Below are 18,907 nucleotides of genomic sequence, written 5' to 3'. Positions count from 1 at the left end.
TTTGATGTCCTCTCCAAGCACCACGATAAATACCATGGCGTTCGACCTTTGATTAAGGCATCTATTGATTTCGACGTTTTCATCAAAAAAAAAATATTTTTTTTATCATTCCTTATAAGTAAAATCGAAGACATGAGAAAAAATAAAACTAAATATTTTTTTAATAATTATAAAGATGTCAATATAATTTTTTTAATTTTAAAGACGAGATACTAAAGATTATTAATTACAAAAATTAATACGAAACTCGAAAACTACACTAACTACCATTTTAATGAGCCCACTTATGTGACCTCATCTTAGCTCTATGAGATTCTTTTGTACCCTATCTTTCCTCATGCAATTATTTATTCTGGGATGGACTTTTGACTCTTTATTACAGACCTCAGCACTGTAAATCTCCGATCAATAGATTGCAACTGAGGTTGATCCTTGAGAGTGGCACAAGGCATAAATAATACATGTAAACGCACAAAAATAGAGAAAAAAAGAGGAACTGAACAAACAAAGGGCGACAATAAAAAGACCAAACTTGATCTGTGAAGGAACACTACTGCAGGATGAATGCTTGCAAAAGAAGCAAGAGCATTGAGGTCTAAAAAGCACCAACGATTTATACAGTGGACAAGTTAAAGAGTAGTGTCTCAAAAAGATCCCTGAAGACACATTAGCTCACTCACCATCGGTTGCCTGCCGGAGATGCTGCAGCGGCAACTGTTGTGCCTGAGGCTGCTGCCACATATAAGCCACTGAACGAGTCGTTTGACCTATAGGCTTTCCCGTATTCATTCCAGAACCTGTCATCTGTGATGCCGGTAGATAGTAATAAGGAATTGACTCGGCAGGAGCTCCGGCTCTCGCAAGCCCAAGGCCGTCACCATTTAACTCATCCCTCGGAACTATATCGACCAAGAAGTCAAATATGTCAGTCCCGGATATAGCAGCAGCTATATCATTCTTCAGCAGCGTTCTCCTCTTGTTCTCCTCGGTGTGGATCCATGACCTGAGTGTCAGTTCCAGTATAAACATTTCGCATGCCTTGGCAAAGACTACAGGGGCATCAGCCGATATCATATGAACATCCTCATCAGCCTTCATGATCTTTTTTACCCGGGCGAGCGGTAGGCTGTGGTTCTTGAAATCAGAGGCTTGTTCTATCTCTGACATCTGGTTGGCCCAAAAGGCTTGGAGTTGTTGCTGTTGCTGATGCTGGAACTGTTGGACCTGCTGGTAAACAAGCTGATGCGAGCTTGCAAGATTGACTGGGTTAATAGGATATGCTGAGGTAAGTTGTGTCAGGTGAGGCATGGCTCCTGTTACCGCTTGAGCTCCAGTAACCATTGCAGCTGGCTGGTAGGTAGGAGCAGCATATGCTCTTTGGGCGGCACCAGAAACAATTCCGGTCAGAGGCTGAGATGGTTGAGGTGGCTGTTCCATGGCCAAAGTGCTCTTCACTGTTTTGGCTGCTATAGTATTGAGCTGAACATAACTGAAAAAGGAAAAAAAGTTGTCAAATGTTAATAAGTGGTGATCAATAGTTTACAATCAAGTTGTTTAGTATTTGATGATTGCAGTTTTAATGAGAACTGCTATCATAGAAATGATTAGGAATACGGAAAGTCCTGAAGACAGCCAAACCCCAGAGAAGAAATAAATTGCAATTTCCTACCGATGAATTATATACACTTCACAATTTAGAAGTCAGAATATTGAATAAAGTCATGATGCTCTTATGCATGAGAAGAGTTTCAGAAATTGAGTGATATATGAACAGCCAATGGATACCAACAACATCACCGCAATCGATCCCAAGTTATGGTGTTCAAAACATGGATCCTACCTGCTTCTTGTCCTCCATAACTAGGTTGTGCGGACGTAATGCTATGCTGGTAGGGGACACCATGTCCATTTCATACACAATCTACCAAATTTTCATTCTGGCTTTGCCCACTAAGACAACCCTGCTTTCCTGGTGATTATGATTTTAACTGGTTCAGACAGGTCATATGTGCACTTGTAACTAAGACAATATAGTAGCAACTCAAGAAGAATCCTACAATATATACTGGAAAAAATATCCAGTAATATAAATTATAAACACCTTCAGTAGACCTGATGCACTTTCTAACTTCGGTGATCCTTAAAGTCTCCCATATGTAATACTCAGTAAACCACAACTTACACTGATGACCAAATACAACTGAACAACCACATACGATGTGAGACTGCAGCCTTGTGAGACAAGCAGCAATAAAACACCTTCCGCCGTTATAATGATCCAGCCGCAATCACATACAACTTGGGATAGCTAATGGTCCTCACTGGAAAGACTTGCCTTATCCAAATGACTAGAAATTTAAAAAAAAAATTAAAATCTCTTTATATAAAGTCAAAGACTACCAACAAAAAATTATATGTTTCATTAGTCATAGCAACCATGAGTAGCTGTAGAGGCCAGATCTGACAACATTATCCTGTTCAACTTTTAAAAGGCATCAATGAAGAACTAAATTCCAGCCATTCTACAACAACATAACTTCAATGGCATCAACAACTAAATAATTCAGGTCAAACATAATACAAATTAATCCTCAAGAGCATGGATGATGAGAAATATGTCAGACTATGTAACAACAAAAGAGTAAACATCCGTCGCATAAAAATAATGCCAAAATTAATAATGATCTTGCAAGACAGAGAATTCAACCGCAAGAAAATTGTCCAACAAAATCTTGAATGTCACGAACAAACACAAGATACACATAGTCTTCAGTTAGAAAATAAGGAATAGCTACAGCCAATTGGGCCAGAGGACAGTTACTCGGATACCCACTGTCTCCAAGAATTGCCATCTTTACCTCTTTCCGACTTTACTTTCCAGCTAAATTTTACATGTCATTTTCTGCCAAAACACCTCCTAGATTAATCCAAAGCAGTTGCTTGCTAGTCAAGCTCTTATGAAACAGGCAATGGAAATTCTATTTATGATCCTTGTATTGGATGGTCATGCCCGTCCAGTTCAGTTAATCAAATCTAAAAGCAAAATGAAGTCATGCTGTAACCATTCTTGTCAAAATAACAACGGTAGGAAACACTATTATGTTTTGACAGGCTCCACCTCTTTCTCATCTACTTCATAGTTTTGCTACATCAACTCTTAGATACTGCAGCTGCTATGAGGGGAGCTACCACTAAACTCATCCACATCTAACTCTTAGCCCACTCCCTAATTTAGATATCCGCACTTCATGCTGACGGACCTTGTTAGACTTAATTGAACTGAAGAAGGGCACGTTCAGAAATCTATCACTCGGGTGGACCAAAAGGAATGATTCCATATTGTTCACCAAGCACCGAAGCAAAATTTTACACGAAGTCCAAGCCTTTACAAACAATCCAAATGTCTCTAAAGAAGAATTAGGATTAGGGACATACAGAAATTAAGCTCGGGAGAAACTTTGCAGCCATAATTAGGAACTTAGGATACATTCTCACTCTAAAGATTGAGCCCTAAGTGACATATAATCTTCATTTCCATTAAGATGCAAGTCATGGAGAAATTGAAACAAGACAATTAAAATGCCAGAAAAAGGAGTTTGGCACTTCACGCGGAGACAAACAAAGCACAAACGAACATGGCTCGTCACATCCGTTGCTCAATCCATCACCTACCATAAAGCCGGATTCCTTGCAGGAAAAACATTTGATCTTGTCCGAACAAAGACACGATGGAAGTCAGGACTTCTCTCAAAGTGACAAATTGAGAGGTGAAAACCAAAGTTCGATGGAAAGCATATCAAATCCCCGAAACACCGCCCAGGATGCCAAGAAACGCTGACCCACAGAGATCGGACAAACTAAGAGGCAACGACGTAACCGGAATTCGACCGGAGACCATCCAAGTTCCTTCCTTTTTCTCTTTTACCTGCGCGGACGAAAAGGACGCCTCGAGCTGGCCTCTTGTGAAACCCTAGAGAGAGCGACGGGCGACACGAGAGCGAGAGAGAGAAGAAGACGATGGGCGCGTATGCGATCACGGGCGCGGTCCACGTGTCGAGGGAGGATGGCAGCCAAGGTAAATATAACGGCAGTCGAAGGTCATATGGTGACTTGATCGTCGCGGTGTCGTCAACGGCCAACTGTTTAGGTTGGATTGAGGCGGCCGGTACGAACCGATGGCGGCGGAGTCGTATTCTTCCGTATTCTCGGATTATTCCACTAATTTAAATTCGGATATTTATCCATTAGATTTAAAATCGATCTTATCATATTTTGATGGAATCGAACTATTTCTTTTCTACAAGCTCTTAATATATAAATTATATGATGATTGAACTATCAAGGAGAAACAACACTACATCGCATCTGAAAGATAAGAGAGGGGATTAGAGATTTGACTCGTGGAATCTATGTTAGATCGCATCTGATGAGAATGAGAACTCATAATACAGAATGACAACTAAAATTAGAAGAAAGATGAGACATCCACATCATAATACAGAAAACATGATTCTGATGACTACTACTAAACAATCTCTTTCCTCTCACTTCTTCTGATGTATTTTTTTCCTTAGAGATAACCCACCCTACAGGCTGAGAGACAGTGGTGTGCAGACAACCTAATGGGTGGTAGGGGTCATCTCCATAATTGGATTGTTGGGAGAGGAGAATCCAACTATTTGATGGACCATGCCTTGTCTCTCCCCACCCCCCCCCTTCCTGTAGCCAAATGAACTCTGAGCACTCACCCAAACAAGTGCTGGGTTTGTAGGTTCAGCAAAGAATGCCTTCACTGCTGTGATGATGTTTTGCTGAATTCCTTCCATTTAACAGCTCAAAGAAAGTCTCATCAACAGTGATGTGATTGGATCAATCAAAGCTTAGATTCATTGCTTCTCTTCCAAGATGTGTCAGACAACAGATGTCGAACTCCTTTTTTTGGCACTGATTCCATTTATAAACACACATAGGTAGAACACAATGATTACAAGGAAAAGTCTGACATAGCTGAGCATATTCATTTATGCTGGTGAGGTGTATGGATGGATAGTTATTAAATCGATCGGAAAATTCGAGAATTAAACCATTGATCAATCTATATTGGCCACAAATATCTAAGCTCGAACCTTTACCTGATGAACATGGTTTAATCTGTTTGATGGTGTGTCTTCATCACTGAGAAAAGAAGAGAGATTATTACGCAATTCATTACTTGTGTAGGAAGCCAAGAACTTTCTTATTATTACCATTATTCTTTCTCTAAACCTCAACCTCAATGGTTATTATTGGATCATTGGTTGTTCATCGTTTACATCATCAAAGGAGGCAAAGTGAGTGAGTTGTTCCCTTCAGCTACAAGGGAAAACAAAAGGCCACTTGCAAGCGCATTCGCTTCCAGGATCTGATCCCTCCCTCCCTCCCTCATTCACTTGGCATGGTCTCTTGATCCCATGTTTGCTCCCGTCTCTCTTCTTTCTATTCATTGGTCCTGTCAAGTGGTCCCCGCTCTATTCCCCTGCTTGTCAAGAATGTATTGGCTGTTTAGGGACTCGGCTGTCGCGAGCTTCAGCGGCGCAAGCCTCTGCGTTGGCCACAAGCCACGAGGGTATATAACGTGCACCCTCTGCCCCTTTGTCTCGGCGGTTCGAACTCCTCTGCCTCCGCTCGGTTTGCTCTGTTTCGGTGGAAGGAGGAATGAAGGAGATAGTGGTCGGATCCGATGTGGGGCGGAGGGGGACGCCGTCGCCTCCACCGCCGCCTCCGCAGGCGTTGCTGGAGAGGCTCAAGGACTACGGCCAAGAGGACGCCTTCGCCTTCTGGGACGAGCTCTCGCCGGAGGAGCGCAACCTCCTCGTGAAGGACATCGAGGTTTGGTTATTCTTGTCATTACCAGTTGGCTCTTTATTGCTATTTTGGATCTTCGAATCTGTTTGTGCTGCGTCTACAGTAGGCTCTTGACAGAAGAAATGCGGGTTTGCGGTGAATTCCATGTGGTTTTTCGCTCGAAGATTTGTGTTTTCCCTTTCCTTGCACACGAAACGGAGATTCCTGATTCGTGGTTTTAACTAAAATTCTTTTAAAAGTGAGATTTTTTCTTGTGACACGTATAGCGTCAGTTGTGCTTGATCTGGAAAATCTGGTATTCTCTGGTTCATTTGGGTCTCTTGATTAGTTCTTGACATGTTGGTTCATGGTTGTGTCTTTGTCGATCACTTAGTTCTGTCTGCTTGTTCTCTGTCAGAGCTTAGATCTTCCTAGAATCGATCGGATCATTCGATGTTCACTTGGATCTCAAGGTGAGTATTTTCAGACTGTTGCTTAAACTGTCCAATGACTTGCAATCTGTTCATTCTTGGATCTCAAACAGATCCTTTTCTCAATGTTAATTGTTGATTTTGGGTGAGAAATATTTAGGCCTGCCGTTGCCTGCTGTTGAGCCCGTACCGGAGGCTAGTGTTTCAACTGTGGAAGCAAGAAGCCTTGAGGAAAGAGAGAGGTGGTGGAAGAGGGGATTGAAGGCTATTTCAGAAGGAAAGTTAGCTGTGGTACTTCTTTCTGGCGGACAGGTACTTAAGTTCAACAAACTTGGGTTATGCTCACTAGTTCTTTGCTCCATCTAAACTTGACGGACTTTTGCTTCTGCAACTATCATCAAAGATCCCACTGCAAACGTAGCACTTTAATCGTATTTACAAGCATGCAAAATATTCCTGAAATTACGGAACCAACTAGGTGGAGTCATTAACAGTGCAAGCTTTTCATATCCTGATTCTTCCATTCTCCCTATATTGTAGATCTTGTCTAACTACATGAAATATATACCCCTATCTTTTTGTTTCATTTTTATCATAGGCTTTCTGTTGGTTACTCCATGTTTTTATTGTTCATTTTAGTTGTTCCGATTATCTTTATGATCATTCCATGATTGTATTAAAATTTAAAAGTTTACGATTTTGTGGATCTCATTTTCTTTTCTCGTGCTTCTTCATTGCAAAATTCTTATGATCTCAAATTTGTTGTCTACTCCCCGGCTACTATAACCAATCACCCAATTGAGATAATTGAAACTGATTAATCTATTGCAAGATGCCTAAAAATGTCTACTGAATTTGTCATGTTGAATAAAAAATGACAAAAATGTGCAGGCAATCACTTGATGTGAATTCACTGTCAAATTTAAGGGCTTAGAGCATAGTAGTCTATGTGAAATTTAATGAAAACACTACGTGGGTCGTTTTCATCAGCAATAAAGTCTTTAGAGATGCTAAAATATGACTTCTTGGATGGTGCTAGTAATTCCTTTATTCTTACTGGGATTAATGCTGCTGATCAGAAAGTTGTATACATAGTTAAATTTTCCTATTACTAAGACATAGGAAGCCTTATTTACACCTTAGCGAGAAGCAGGAAGTCTTACATATGTGGTCTTTTTCTTCTGCAATTTTGTCACAGGGCACCCGTCTTGGAAGTTCAGACCCGAAGGGATGTTTCAGTAAGTAACTGATCTACTAATTCTATATTGGTCTACTAATAGTATTCTTATAACGATAATGCTGTCATTCTTAGTGTACTGCCTCTGTTGGATTGTACTAAAAAGTCTATCAGATTGAGTCGTGAAAGTTTTCTATAATTTAGATACTACACAAAAATAGGGGAAAATAATCAATTGGTGCCTATTTACCTTAAATTGTTTTGAATTGTAGCTTGAACATTGTCTAGAGGGCTAGATCTACTATGCATATGCAGGAGTGGTTAATCGTATGGGAGAACCTGAGTGCCTTGTGCACAAGCCTTAATGGCATTTAATGAAGACACATGAACCCAGAGTTCTTGCATCTAAAAATATTCTATAAGGGAATTATAATTACCTTAATATGTCAAACTGATACACCGATGGTTGAACTTCTTTTGCTGGCAAGATTTCCATTTTATCCTTCATATAAGGAATTTACTTCAGAATTCTGGGTTTCAAGTTGGAGGACTCCTACTGTATGACTAAATGGAAATGCAGACTGATATTTTGCCCTATTATCTTTTACTTTAGATATTGGACTTCCATCTGGAAAATCACTCTTTCAACTTCAGGCTGAAAGAATTTTGTGCATCCAAAAACTTGCATCTCAGTCAAACGACAGTAAGGTTTACTTTCTGTACCTTTTTCAACATGTTTTGTGTGTGCTTAACCTGATTCTCTTAGTTAATGGACAGCTGGTTTTATGCCGATCCACTGGTACATAATGACTAGTCCATTTACTGATGAAGCCACCCGCAAATTCTTCGAAAGTCATAAATATTTTGGCTTAGAATCTGATCAAGTAAGGCTTGAATTTCCTTACAGGTTATGCATTTGAAATTATTTTGCTGATCTTCTTTTTATTTTTTATTTTCCTTTTGCAGGTGACATTTTTCCAACAAGGTACACTTCCCTGTGTTTCTGGGGATGGCAGATTCATCATGGAGACTCCGCATAAGGTATATTTATGTCTTTCTCCATGTTGTTTCTCTCATGGAGATATGTAATGGAAAATTTATCATGGAGACCACATGTAATGGAAAATTTATCATTGAGACTCTCTTAATAAAGATGGGGATTTTTTGTTACTAACTTAACCACTGTATCTCAAGTGAATTGACAGTGACTTATTCATTGCAAGGTTTTGAATATCGGCGGCGCAATGGTTTTGGGTATGTTGCCAGCATGGTACAGGAAACCACAGTTATGCCATTCAAGGAAAGATATAGCCACTTGTGCTTTAGTAAGCTTGGTGATAAGAGTCAAATGATACGGTTGTTGGTAGTTGTATCAGTTTTTGAGCCGATAGTATGGAAATGCCAAGTATTGCCCCTGTCCACAAAAACAAATCTCCAATAATGCTATAACAATGAATTAGGTCTTAAAATATATTTCATGGTCGCATACATTATGAAGATGACAAACATGTACCATCAGTGACAAAGTTGAAGAGTAAATTTTGCAACAAATGCCTAACCCACATTGATGGTAGAACGAGACTACAAGTTGGATGTTGACTTGGCATGTGTATGTCTATATTGACAAACTAGCATATATGCCATGTTTGACTTTAATTGTTTCCTATTTCTTATTTCTTAGAGAATTGAACACCATATATCAAAGTCATTGGCTGGTCAAGTTATTTATTCTTCTTTTTTCTATCTCTTCTTTGTCATTGACTGATCAACTAGGTATTGCTTCAATAGAGAAGAAGATAAGAGAGAATCGGTTAAGATGGTATGAGTATGTGCTTAAAAGACCTATGGATGTGATAGTTAGAAAAAGCGAAATGATTAATGTTAGTGGTAAGATGAGAGGTAGAGGAAGATATAAAAAGACTTTAATAGAAATATATAAATATTTAAATACTCTAAACATAATCAAACATATGGTCTTTTACATATCTCAATAGTGGCAAAGGATCCATATAGCCAACCCCACAAAGTTAGGACTTAAGATTTTGTTGTTGTTGTTTTTATTTGAACTATTACTAACATGTTGACTTCCCATTGTACTGAACTCCATAAACACATCAGCTTTCTTTCTTTCTAATATGTTGCCAATTTTGTGATTGCATGAAAAGTCATAAGTCTTTTTCTGTAAACCCAGGTTTCAAGGGCTCCTGATGGAAATGGAGGATTATATTCTGGTATGTTTTTCTAGATTTACTGCTTGCTATTTGCTAATAGTATTCCTGATCTCTCAGATTCCTAAATTTTATATGATTTATCCTTTTTACAGCTCTTAAATCTTCAAAATTACTGGAAGATATGGCAATGAGAGGTGTGAAATATGTAGATTGTTATGGAGTTGATAATGTGCTGGTGAGATCAGATGTTCCTTTAGCTATTTATGAACTACCTTCCATCTATCTTTACTAAAACACCTGAGAGCAGGTCCGTGTTGCTGATCCAGCATTCTTGGGATATTTTATTGACAAAGGTGTGGCTGCTGCAGCAAAAGTTGTACGGAAGGTGAGAAGTTGATGTTTCACATTAATCAGGTTATGATATCTCACATATGATACTGATATCTGAAAAGCTTTGACAATTGTGTTTGAAAATTGAAATAATTGTTAAAGGGGTCTGTCATTGATTGTTTTGATCATGTAGTGGCTCCTGTAGTAGTTATTTTTAATGCATTGTCATTGGTTTACTCACAATGGAAGCATCATGATGTTGTGGTTTATTGTACGTTGTATCTTTGAGAATATATGATATCACGATGTTCTGCCTTCTAGAATTTTTCTTGGTATACAGGAATTCTAGGAGGTTTGTTCTTTGATTGAGCATGCTTTTAGCCAGAAAGATAGATGTTTCCACCTGCAAAGTAGGCAAGTTCTGCAATTTGTTAAATTTCAATGGAGCTTCCATTTTGGAATTGTTTCTGTAGCTGAATGATGATGATTAGTCTAGTTGTTATTGTCCATGTTATATGATCACGACCATTTATCATATCTACAAAGATAGGGAAGGGCACATTTCATTTTTCAAGGTCAGCTTGAAGTTTCTCTGAGGGATTTTGGATGTCTTTACAATAACCAAATCAATGAAAGGCCTATATGGAAAGGCTTTAGATTTATCTTATGCCATACATTACTTTCTCGAATTGTAGGATGTCAAAGAAATAGAAAGTTACATGATTTAATTAATTGAGGACTGATGTTACAAACCGCATGATATCCACAATTTACTTCTATTTCAAAAAAGTCTTAGTAAGTTGTCATCGCCAATTCTTTTTGTCACTAGTAGCAGCTGATTAGGGGTGAATTTTCTAGCTTGCTGGAAGATTATGCCAATTTATATTTGTTTCAAAATTCATTTTACAATCTATGCTAAAGTACCATTTGTATGTAATATAATTGGTTGAAATAATTTGTCTTGTCCAAGTGCTAACTGTGCAAGTAAAAGACTTACCAGTGTGCATGTGAATCAGGCCTACCCACAGGAAAAGGTTGGAATCTTTGTCCAGAGAGGCAGAGGTGGGCCTTTTGCAGTGGTTGAATACAGCGAGATGGATGCATCAATGACGACTGAGATCAATCAGACCACTGGGCGGCTTCGCTATTGTTGGAGTAATGTAAATCAATTGCTACTTTTTGCATTTTATTGCTTTTGCATTTAAATCTCCTTATCGCATTCTTCCTCAAAATTGCTTTGTCACTTTTGCATTTTCTTGGAAAAATATCATGCATGAAAACAAAGAAATTATTAAGTATTGCATTTGGCACATGCAATGACAACCTCATATGAGAATCCAATATGATATTAACTGCTGCTCTAACAGCAAAATAAAACTTAAAATGATTGGTACTACAGAAAATATGAAATAATAACCTATGATTTATAAGACAATTTAGATAAACCATGGAAAATGCTAAAGACATAAGGATATAGTGAAAACACTGATATAAAACATCATGGATGCTACATCAAACTATTTCTAGTATACCAATCTTGTACGTTATTAATACTTTATGATTTTAGTCTTCTTAACTTTTCTGGATCTAGTTTTGTACCTGAAGGAAAGGATTATTTTTTTCAGAATATAAGTTAACTCTCTGATCAGCTAGATATTATTTATCGTGCATGTGTTAGTTTTCTTTTTCTAGAAGTCTTTCCAATATGATCTTGGTGTTGTTTCTTATTTCTGCTATTATCAATTTTCATTACGCCTTCAATTGTTAGCAAATCACAATTACGATAATGTAGATGATCATATGCTAATCATTTGTGTTTTGCACATGTATTAGGTATGCCTACATATGTTCACCCTGGATTTCCTGAATCAAGTAGCAAATGGCCTTGAAAAAGACAGCACGTAAGCCCTTAATAAATTCATTTTGTTACTTTGACTACTTCAAGGTGGAATCTAGAAGGAACCTACTTCTTTTTTTTTCTTTTCCTTTTTTTTTTTCTTTTAGGGAACATATCTAACATCCGTATCTAAATAGTTTCACAATTTTTTCTTTGTATTTTTTTCAGTGACTTTACCGTATCTCTCACTATGATTTTCTTATATTTGGCAAGATTTTTAGGCGCTTAACTTATATCTAGAGTTTGCTTTTTCTTGTAATTTCAGATAGTTTCCACTTCATATCTAGAGTTTGTTTTTGTTACACTATCAACTTATGTTGTGGGTTATGTTGCTTTATGTGGACTCTTTCTAGAATTTTTGATCCATCGGACATGCCATAGATGGTGAAACACAGTTGGATTGCCTTAACTATCTAATAATGTTTAGTGCTTTAAGATTTAAACTGATGCCTATATTTGAACCATTATATCCTTCACATGGGCTGCATATATGATAATAATTGATGTTCATAATCATCATTTGTTAAAAATGGGTATTCTATTCTATACAGACCTGCTTCTCTGAGTTTCTGGTAAAGCTGTTTGACATCTTGATATCACTTTTTGTTGGGAGTTATTGATTCATTAGTTAAATACCAATATCACATTGTATTAACCACTTCAACATCAGATCCTCAGCAGCTTAAATTCACATTTGCAATGCAGTTACCACTTGGCTGAGAAGAAAATCCCTTCAATCCATGGATTTACTATTGGATTTAAGCTGGAGCAGTTCATTTTTGATGCATTTGCATATGCTCCATCAATGGCACTTTTTGAGGTTGGTTTGTCATGGAATCACTTTTTTGAGTCCTTGAGATATTTTGTTTTTCCCATATCTTTTGTCTGGATTGTTTTCGCTGCTTATTGAATGATATTTGTCTTGGATTCATTTACACATGGTGATTTGGTAAGACAGGTCCCAAGGGAGGAGGAATTTGCACCCGTCAAGAATGCCAATGGAGCAAGTTATGATACTCCCGACAGTGCTCGACTGATGCTTCTTCGCCTCCACAGTCGTTGGGTAGTTGCAGCTGGTGGCTTTTTGACACATTCAGTGCCTCTATACCTAACTGGTAATCTTCTCAACGTCTATCGCTGCAGCATTTACTCTTGCAGCGATTCATCTTACTTCTTGATAAGGAAATGCTGGAGGAAATTTTAATCATGCAATACCCCAACTCCAATTCATAAAACTAAATCAGTTGATGCTGGAACTAGTCTATCTGATAGACATGTTTGCTTGCAGGTGTGGAAATCTCTCCACTTTGCTCCTACGCTGGGGAGAACCTCGAAGCTATATGCCGTGGAAGAACTTTCCACGCACCCAGTGAGATCACGATTTAGGAGGATGAATCCTTCAGAGGATGATATGGATCTGGCATGTTTCCTACATATTATTCGTGTCGTTGATGATGATTAAACTAACAGGATGATCTTGGCCCTGAGTTTCATTTCTGGCAAGTCTTGGATTTGCAGCTGATGCTCATTCAATTTTGTGTTTTCTGCGTTTGTTATTTGTGCAAGACTTGTCTATTTTAAAGTATATGGTGTGACATCTGAGCTTGTATGGTTGACAAACTTGAGCGGATCGATAATGATAATGCTGGGAAGTGTCAGATGAACATTATATGATAGGGTGTTAATTTTAATATTCTATCAGATTTGTGTAATATCAATGAAACAGGTGGTATATTAAAAATCTATATACCGCTTTACCGGTCAGTATATATTGTATCATCCCTGGTATGAAAAATATGAATCCTGGATCCAGCAGTGTGTTATAGAGTAGATAGGGACTTGTTTTAATTGTTTTTTTTTTTTCTTTCTATACTTATATGGTCTTGCTGATTCCTCAAATCTTCAACTCATCGAACTCGGACGTTGATCAATGCATGATTTGATTTTTCATACTGTGGATTGAAGTTCAGAGTAGTTCTGATTGTATTGATATGAACCTGTTTCATATCGACACAAAGAGGAGGCATAAAAGGTCGTGTTGGAGGAGGAGATGAAAAAGGAAGTATCAATAATATCAAACTAAACACAGAAGGAGGCATAGGAAGAAAAGAGGGAGAAGGTGAATTGTAGTTTCAAGCATTTAGACACACAGGAGGCATAGGAAGAAAAAAGGTATAAGGCGAATTGAAGTTTCAAAGTATGTAGACACACAGAAGGAGGCATAGGAAGAAAAGAGGGAGAAGGTGATTTGAAATTTCAAGTATTTAGACACACAAAAGGAGACATAGGAAGAAAAGAGGGAGAAGGTACTGACAAAACCGACATAGAAGGCCGAGTTAGAGGAGATGAATTTTAGACACACAGAAGAAATCATAGGAAGAAAAGAGGGAGAAGGTATTCGAATTGAAGTGGAAGGAGGCATAGGAAGAAAAGAGGGAGAAGGTACCGGCAAAACCGACATAAAACGCCGAGTTAGAGGAGATGAGCGAGGAGGCATCATCAATATCAATACACAAGGAAGTGGAAGAGAAGACGAGATGCCACCTTTGATGCATATCCTCCTCCTCAACAAAACACCCGCTCGATGCATAAAGCTTTGAACAAACAAACCACAGTTATTTTCATGACTCGAACCCTAATCATCCCGTATCACAAAGGAGCACTCTTCTCCTGATGTAAAAAAACTAACCTTCAAAATGTCAGTCGACTCTAAATGAATCGAAAACAGTTGATGTATCAGGCCAATGTTTTCCTTGGCAACCTAATCCACATAAAGATGTTGGAGTTTGGAATTATGATTGTGAAGAACAACTATAGGAGGAATGAGAAGTTCAATAAAACCCTAAGCTAATCATCTAGTCATGTTCGGTTTTTGATAGAATACCATAACATACATAGATGAAACACAAAGCATATATCCGTGTACAACAGTATATTAATTTCTAATACATGCAAAAACTTTATAGTATATTTATACAAGCTTGCAAGCTTTTAGTGCCCAGAAGGATTCCTATTCCATGACAAATATGAAGGATCGCCAAGCTTCCTGCAAGATGGCCACAAGTAAATTAGCAAACAACAAATAACCATCATAAATTAACACCATGTTTTGAAGTACAAGAGTCAACAAACCCATCGCTATGGTATACAATACAACATAGTGGCCTATAGATGTGAGCATACATCATTCAACCTGTTAATCTTTTCCATTCTCTTCTTAGGTGCTAGTGTTTAAAGGTTAAAGTTGCAAAGACGAATTTTCAGAAGAATATCTAGTATGATAATAAGAACAGAAAGAACAGCAAATGATCATCTTTGTAACAGATGAAGATAGTACTCTGAAATACAATCAGGGAAAGAACATTAAAAATAGTCTATACATGTTTAAAAGAGTAGAAATTCTAGTGACATCTATACCCAGTGATGCTTGAAAATGTCGTTTCAACCAGTACCAAATGTTGGGAATTGTGTATCAAACATGCATACAATGGAACACAGCGAAAAGCTCCGGGGGAAACAACTGCATAATGGCTTTCTGATGATATTAAGAGAGTTGATAGAGTTTTCAATTACTTTGATGGGGTTTGATGCCCGGTGTATATAGCTCACTATGGTACCGTATTATATTGTGCCAAGCCATTCTATCAGGAGTAAATACTCAAAAGATGACCAACTTAAGAAAAGTAACACTATTAATATCCAACTCAATACCTGGTGAAGAGGTTGGAAGTTATTTCAAGAAATAGGCACTTCCAAAATGTACATTTACTGAAGTCAATAACTGAAAGCTGAAGACAGTAATGAGCTCATTCATACGATAAATCCTAAGAATGTGAATATTGTTTTCAATTAACAGAAGAAACAATTTAGTATTAAATTCAATCTACAAAATTAATTAATTAACAGCCATCAGCATGTATCCAGAGCAAAATAAAAAGACATGGCAGCCCATGAGCACAAACATAAATTTTAAAAGTCACTCAAGAATTCAGATTTCACAAAGTTAAGATTAGACTTAAAGTTCCAAGACAGCACTGGAATTGTCCGATAAACATTTTTCTTCTAAGATTAGTTTGTCTGATGAAATTCAGTAAAAGAGTGTACCTAGGTTTCACCAAGTATACGACGGTAAAGGCTGTGGCCAAAAAGAAGCATAGCCCTCCAATGGTCAGATATGCTATGCCAAGGAAGTCATTTTTCCCACCAAGCCAGCTTGAGGTGGATAGCACCAATTTTTTCTTGCCATTAAAACTATATGTATTGTAATTGTTCTCCAGTGTCACCATTATAATATCATTTGCTTTAAGATCCTGATTTATTTTCCCATAAAGCTTTCTAAATGTTGGAAGGGCAGCAGTGCGCATCCATACAATGAGATCCTCCTGCTGGTTCAACTGCCCATACAAAAAACATAATAGATCAGTTGTTATTCGGTTGTATGACATTACAAGGGAAACTTCAATGCAACTAGAACAGACCAATACTAAATCTGTAAAACATGGCATACCATGCGATCAGAAAATCTTTAATCTGGAATGTGAATCGGCCGCAAATAAAAGAAGATGCTTATAGGCAGCTCAAGACTGAGTATGAATGAATTTATAATAAACATATTGTCACTAATCGATTCCAACTGAAGATCCAGAATAAAAATAACAGGAAGTCAGACAATTCAAACTCGAAAAAAGTAAGTAAAAACTTGGTTCAGTTTTATCCAATCAAAAAAATAAATAGAATGGTAAAAAACTGATTGCACCAGTTTTATCCAAGCTCTAGCATCATGGAACACCAAGTCTTATCATCAAGCAATCAAGATAGAGATGGGTCCCTTTCAGCTAGCAGAAGGGTATTTCGGAAATAACTAAATTTTGTAATAAAGAATGGTATTAATGAAGAATTCAAACACAAATCATCTGCCCTTCAGGAGTGACAATTGCAAACTTCTTATGACAACGGAAGAGGAATTTAGCAATTTTGATTTAAGTCTCCTTACCATGGGACTATTTCAACCAACACAATCTAAACACACGCTTAAAAAATAAGATGCCAATGAAAAGCATGAAATTATAGAATGGAGTCTCACAGGTTTATTTGAAACTAGGCTTGCACCACCTCGTAAAGTTCCATTTTGAAAATTCTTTGGGTAGACATCTTTTCCAAATTTGTGATCCCTGTCACTCTTCCAAGAAATGCCGTTCTTGTTTACAGACAAATTTTTGTTGCCTAGGGTAAAGTTGTAAGTGTCATTGAACAAACTCCATGCTATAAGACCACAAGGAACAATTGGAGATCCATCTATTGTGGTCTTTTCAGGATCACATCCGCTAGTCTTATTTGCTTGATCAGCATCCTTCAATTGTGCATCATTTCGGCTCTTCACATACCTAGATTCAGAAATCACTGTCAGCAAAGTTGTAGACAAACTGTTCCCTAGAAATCAAAATTGACTTGTTTTTTTGTGTCAGAATCAGCCATCTTGGATATTTATGCGATGTGAAAATTGCATTAAAGAGCAAAAGCAAATGGTGCGAAGATTTATTATGCTAGGAGCACTGAAAAATACCAAGACCAACTTCAGAAGGTTACTAAATGCGTACCTCCTATGGTTCTGATAGAAGTTATCCAGTTGATAGTAGACATAGATAGGCTGATCCATATCTTTTGGTACCTAAGACAAAAGAAGCCGTGTCAGAAATCTTAAATTAAAAGCTTCTATCGTAAGCAAGTTTTCCATCACCAGGAAACCAAACCTCTTTGCCATAGATCAACAAAAACAAAGTTATAAGCTACTCCCTCATATCTCCACTACATGAATAGTTACTAAGACGCCTGATTACCGTGAGATTTCTAGTGCAAGTTTTGATGATATCATCATTCTGTATGTATGCAAGCTTGTCACCGGTCATGTTTGCTGGTATGCACTCTGTATCATATCGATCCACGATTTCGACAACCTACAAAGAAAAGAGGCATAGTGAGAAACAAACAGGCACACGAGACATCGACATACATAAGAATTCTATGGTATCGACGACATTCAGCATACGTTGTTGGAGGCCATAAGCGCGGCGATACCGATGGGGACGAAGATGACGCCAACAAGTGTGAACACAGAGATCACCTACACGATCCAGCATCAGATTGCTCTGCCTGGTTTCGTCTCTACAACACCTATCTGGCCATATGCAAAGACAGCATGCAAAGCAGTAAAGAACGTAAAGGTTACCCATTTTGGAGTAAGGATAGGTTTGCAAGCTGGTAGCTCCTGCTGTGTAAACTTGGAATCTGAGTACCCAACGGAAGACAAACGACTGTATCAGTTTTCAACCGAACATTTGTAGCGCTCGCTATCAAACAAGGATATCACCCAAAGGAGAGATCCAGAATCGCAAACTAGAAAGGGGAAAAGGAGAGGACCAAGCAAAACAGCCACCAAGACGGAGCAGAAGGAACAAAAAGAAGATGAAGACGATTTCGATGCCCAAAAACCTAAAACCTCCCCGAACAAGAACAATCTCTACAATAAGGCAACTATCAGAAGCCTAAACAACAACAAATCCATACGGAAACGACGGCAAAAAGAAGATCTCAGAAGTGAGATTACACTTTGGCCGCTTCGAATTCCTCCTGGGAGCCGATCCATCCCCCGATCCGGAGCTCGGACCAGCGGCAGAACCGCTGGAACTATTCATATCAGCACACGAGGAATCGCGCAGCAGGAGGAAAAGGTGGAGTCTTGAGATCGAAGACACGATCAAAACAGCGGAGGCGAATTGATACAAAACCTTTGCGTTTCTTTCGCTTCTTCACAGCAAGTCGCGTAGTCAAAATGGTGGGTTGACCGCGGAGAGAGAGAGAGAGAGAGGGAGACGGGTGATGGGGACGACTCGCAAAACGAGAGCCAGGGTTTGGTATGGACCAGCTGCAACCTTCCGATTGCTTTAAGATTGGTGAACATCACACAAATCATGGTTTAAGTAATAGGCAAGTGAGTCGATCGGGAGCGGCGATCCCCAACAGCAGTGGAGTGTATACAATGGTTGCCATGCGTGTCCCCGGACGGTTGAGATTTTAAGAT

At 38.3% G+C, this 18,907-nt stretch overlaps 3 protein-coding genes across 5 annotated transcripts; 1 reads left to right on the top strand and 2 right to left on the bottom strand.

The window, feature by feature from the left end:
* Positions 1 to 439: 439 nt before the first annotated feature.
* Positions 440 to 4,084, bottom strand: LOC103972425 (nuclear transcription factor Y subunit C-4-like). 3 transcript variants are annotated; one of them, XM_065091255.1, is made up of 2 exons: positions 3,926 to 4,084; positions 440 to 1,489 (listed from the first exon to the last, which is right to left on the bottom strand). In XM_065091255.1, exon 2 carries the CDS (start codon positions 1,435 to 1,437, stop codon positions 673 to 675), a length of 765 nt encoding a protein of 254 aa, XP_064947327.1. In that variant the 5' UTR covers positions 1,438 to 1,489; positions 3,926 to 4,084; the 3' UTR covers positions 440 to 672. The 3 variants fall into 3 exon arrangements, with proteins under 3 accessions (XP_064947327.1, XP_064947328.1, XP_009385038.2); XM_065091256.1 differs by having other exon boundaries at positions 3,878 to 4,045; XM_009386763.3 differs by having other exon boundaries at positions 3,673 to 4,042.
* A 1,541-nt stretch (positions 4,085 to 5,625) lies between these two features.
* Positions 5,626 to 13,593, top strand: LOC103972424 (UDP-N-acetylglucosamine diphosphorylase 2). Its single transcript, XM_009386762.2, has 15 exons — positions 5,626 to 5,868; positions 6,242 to 6,296; positions 6,415 to 6,566; positions 7,453 to 7,492; positions 8,045 to 8,134; positions 8,209 to 8,315; positions 8,398 to 8,472; positions 9,623 to 9,662; positions 9,755 to 9,837; positions 9,910 to 9,987; positions 10,949 to 11,092; positions 11,766 to 11,833; positions 12,535 to 12,649; positions 12,788 to 12,944; positions 13,118 to 13,593. Exons 1-15 carry the CDS (start codon positions 5,695 to 5,697, stop codon positions 13,213 to 13,215), a joined length of 1,476 nt encoding a protein of 491 aa, XP_009385037.2. The 5' UTR covers positions 5,626 to 5,694; the 3' UTR covers positions 13,216 to 13,593.
* Positions 13,594 to 14,643: 1,050 nt separating this feature from the next.
* LOC103972423 (ALA-interacting subunit 3) lies at positions 14,644 to 18,702 on the bottom strand. The gene is made up of 8 exons (XM_009386761.3): positions 18,434 to 18,702; positions 18,056 to 18,114; positions 17,876 to 17,950; positions 17,667 to 17,783; positions 17,427 to 17,497; positions 16,913 to 17,213; positions 15,934 to 16,223; positions 14,644 to 14,875 (listed from the first exon to the last, which is right to left on the bottom strand). Exons 1-8 carry the CDS (start codon positions 18,519 to 18,521, stop codon positions 14,821 to 14,823), a joined length of 1,056 nt encoding a protein of 351 aa, XP_009385036.2. The 5' UTR covers positions 18,522 to 18,702; the 3' UTR covers positions 14,644 to 14,820.
* Between the last annotated feature and the right edge of the window lie 205 nt (positions 18,703 to 18,907).

Source organism: Musa acuminata, chromosome BXJ1-11 (genome assembly GCF_036884655.1).
Source record: "Musa acuminata AAA Group cultivar baxijiao chromosome BXJ1-11, Cavendish_Baxijiao_AAA, whole genome shotgun sequence".
Classification (NCBI taxonomy): Eukaryota; Viridiplantae; Streptophyta; class Magnoliopsida; order Zingiberales; family Musaceae; genus Musa; species Musa acuminata.
This window is presented reverse-complemented; position numbering and strand designations above follow the sequence as displayed.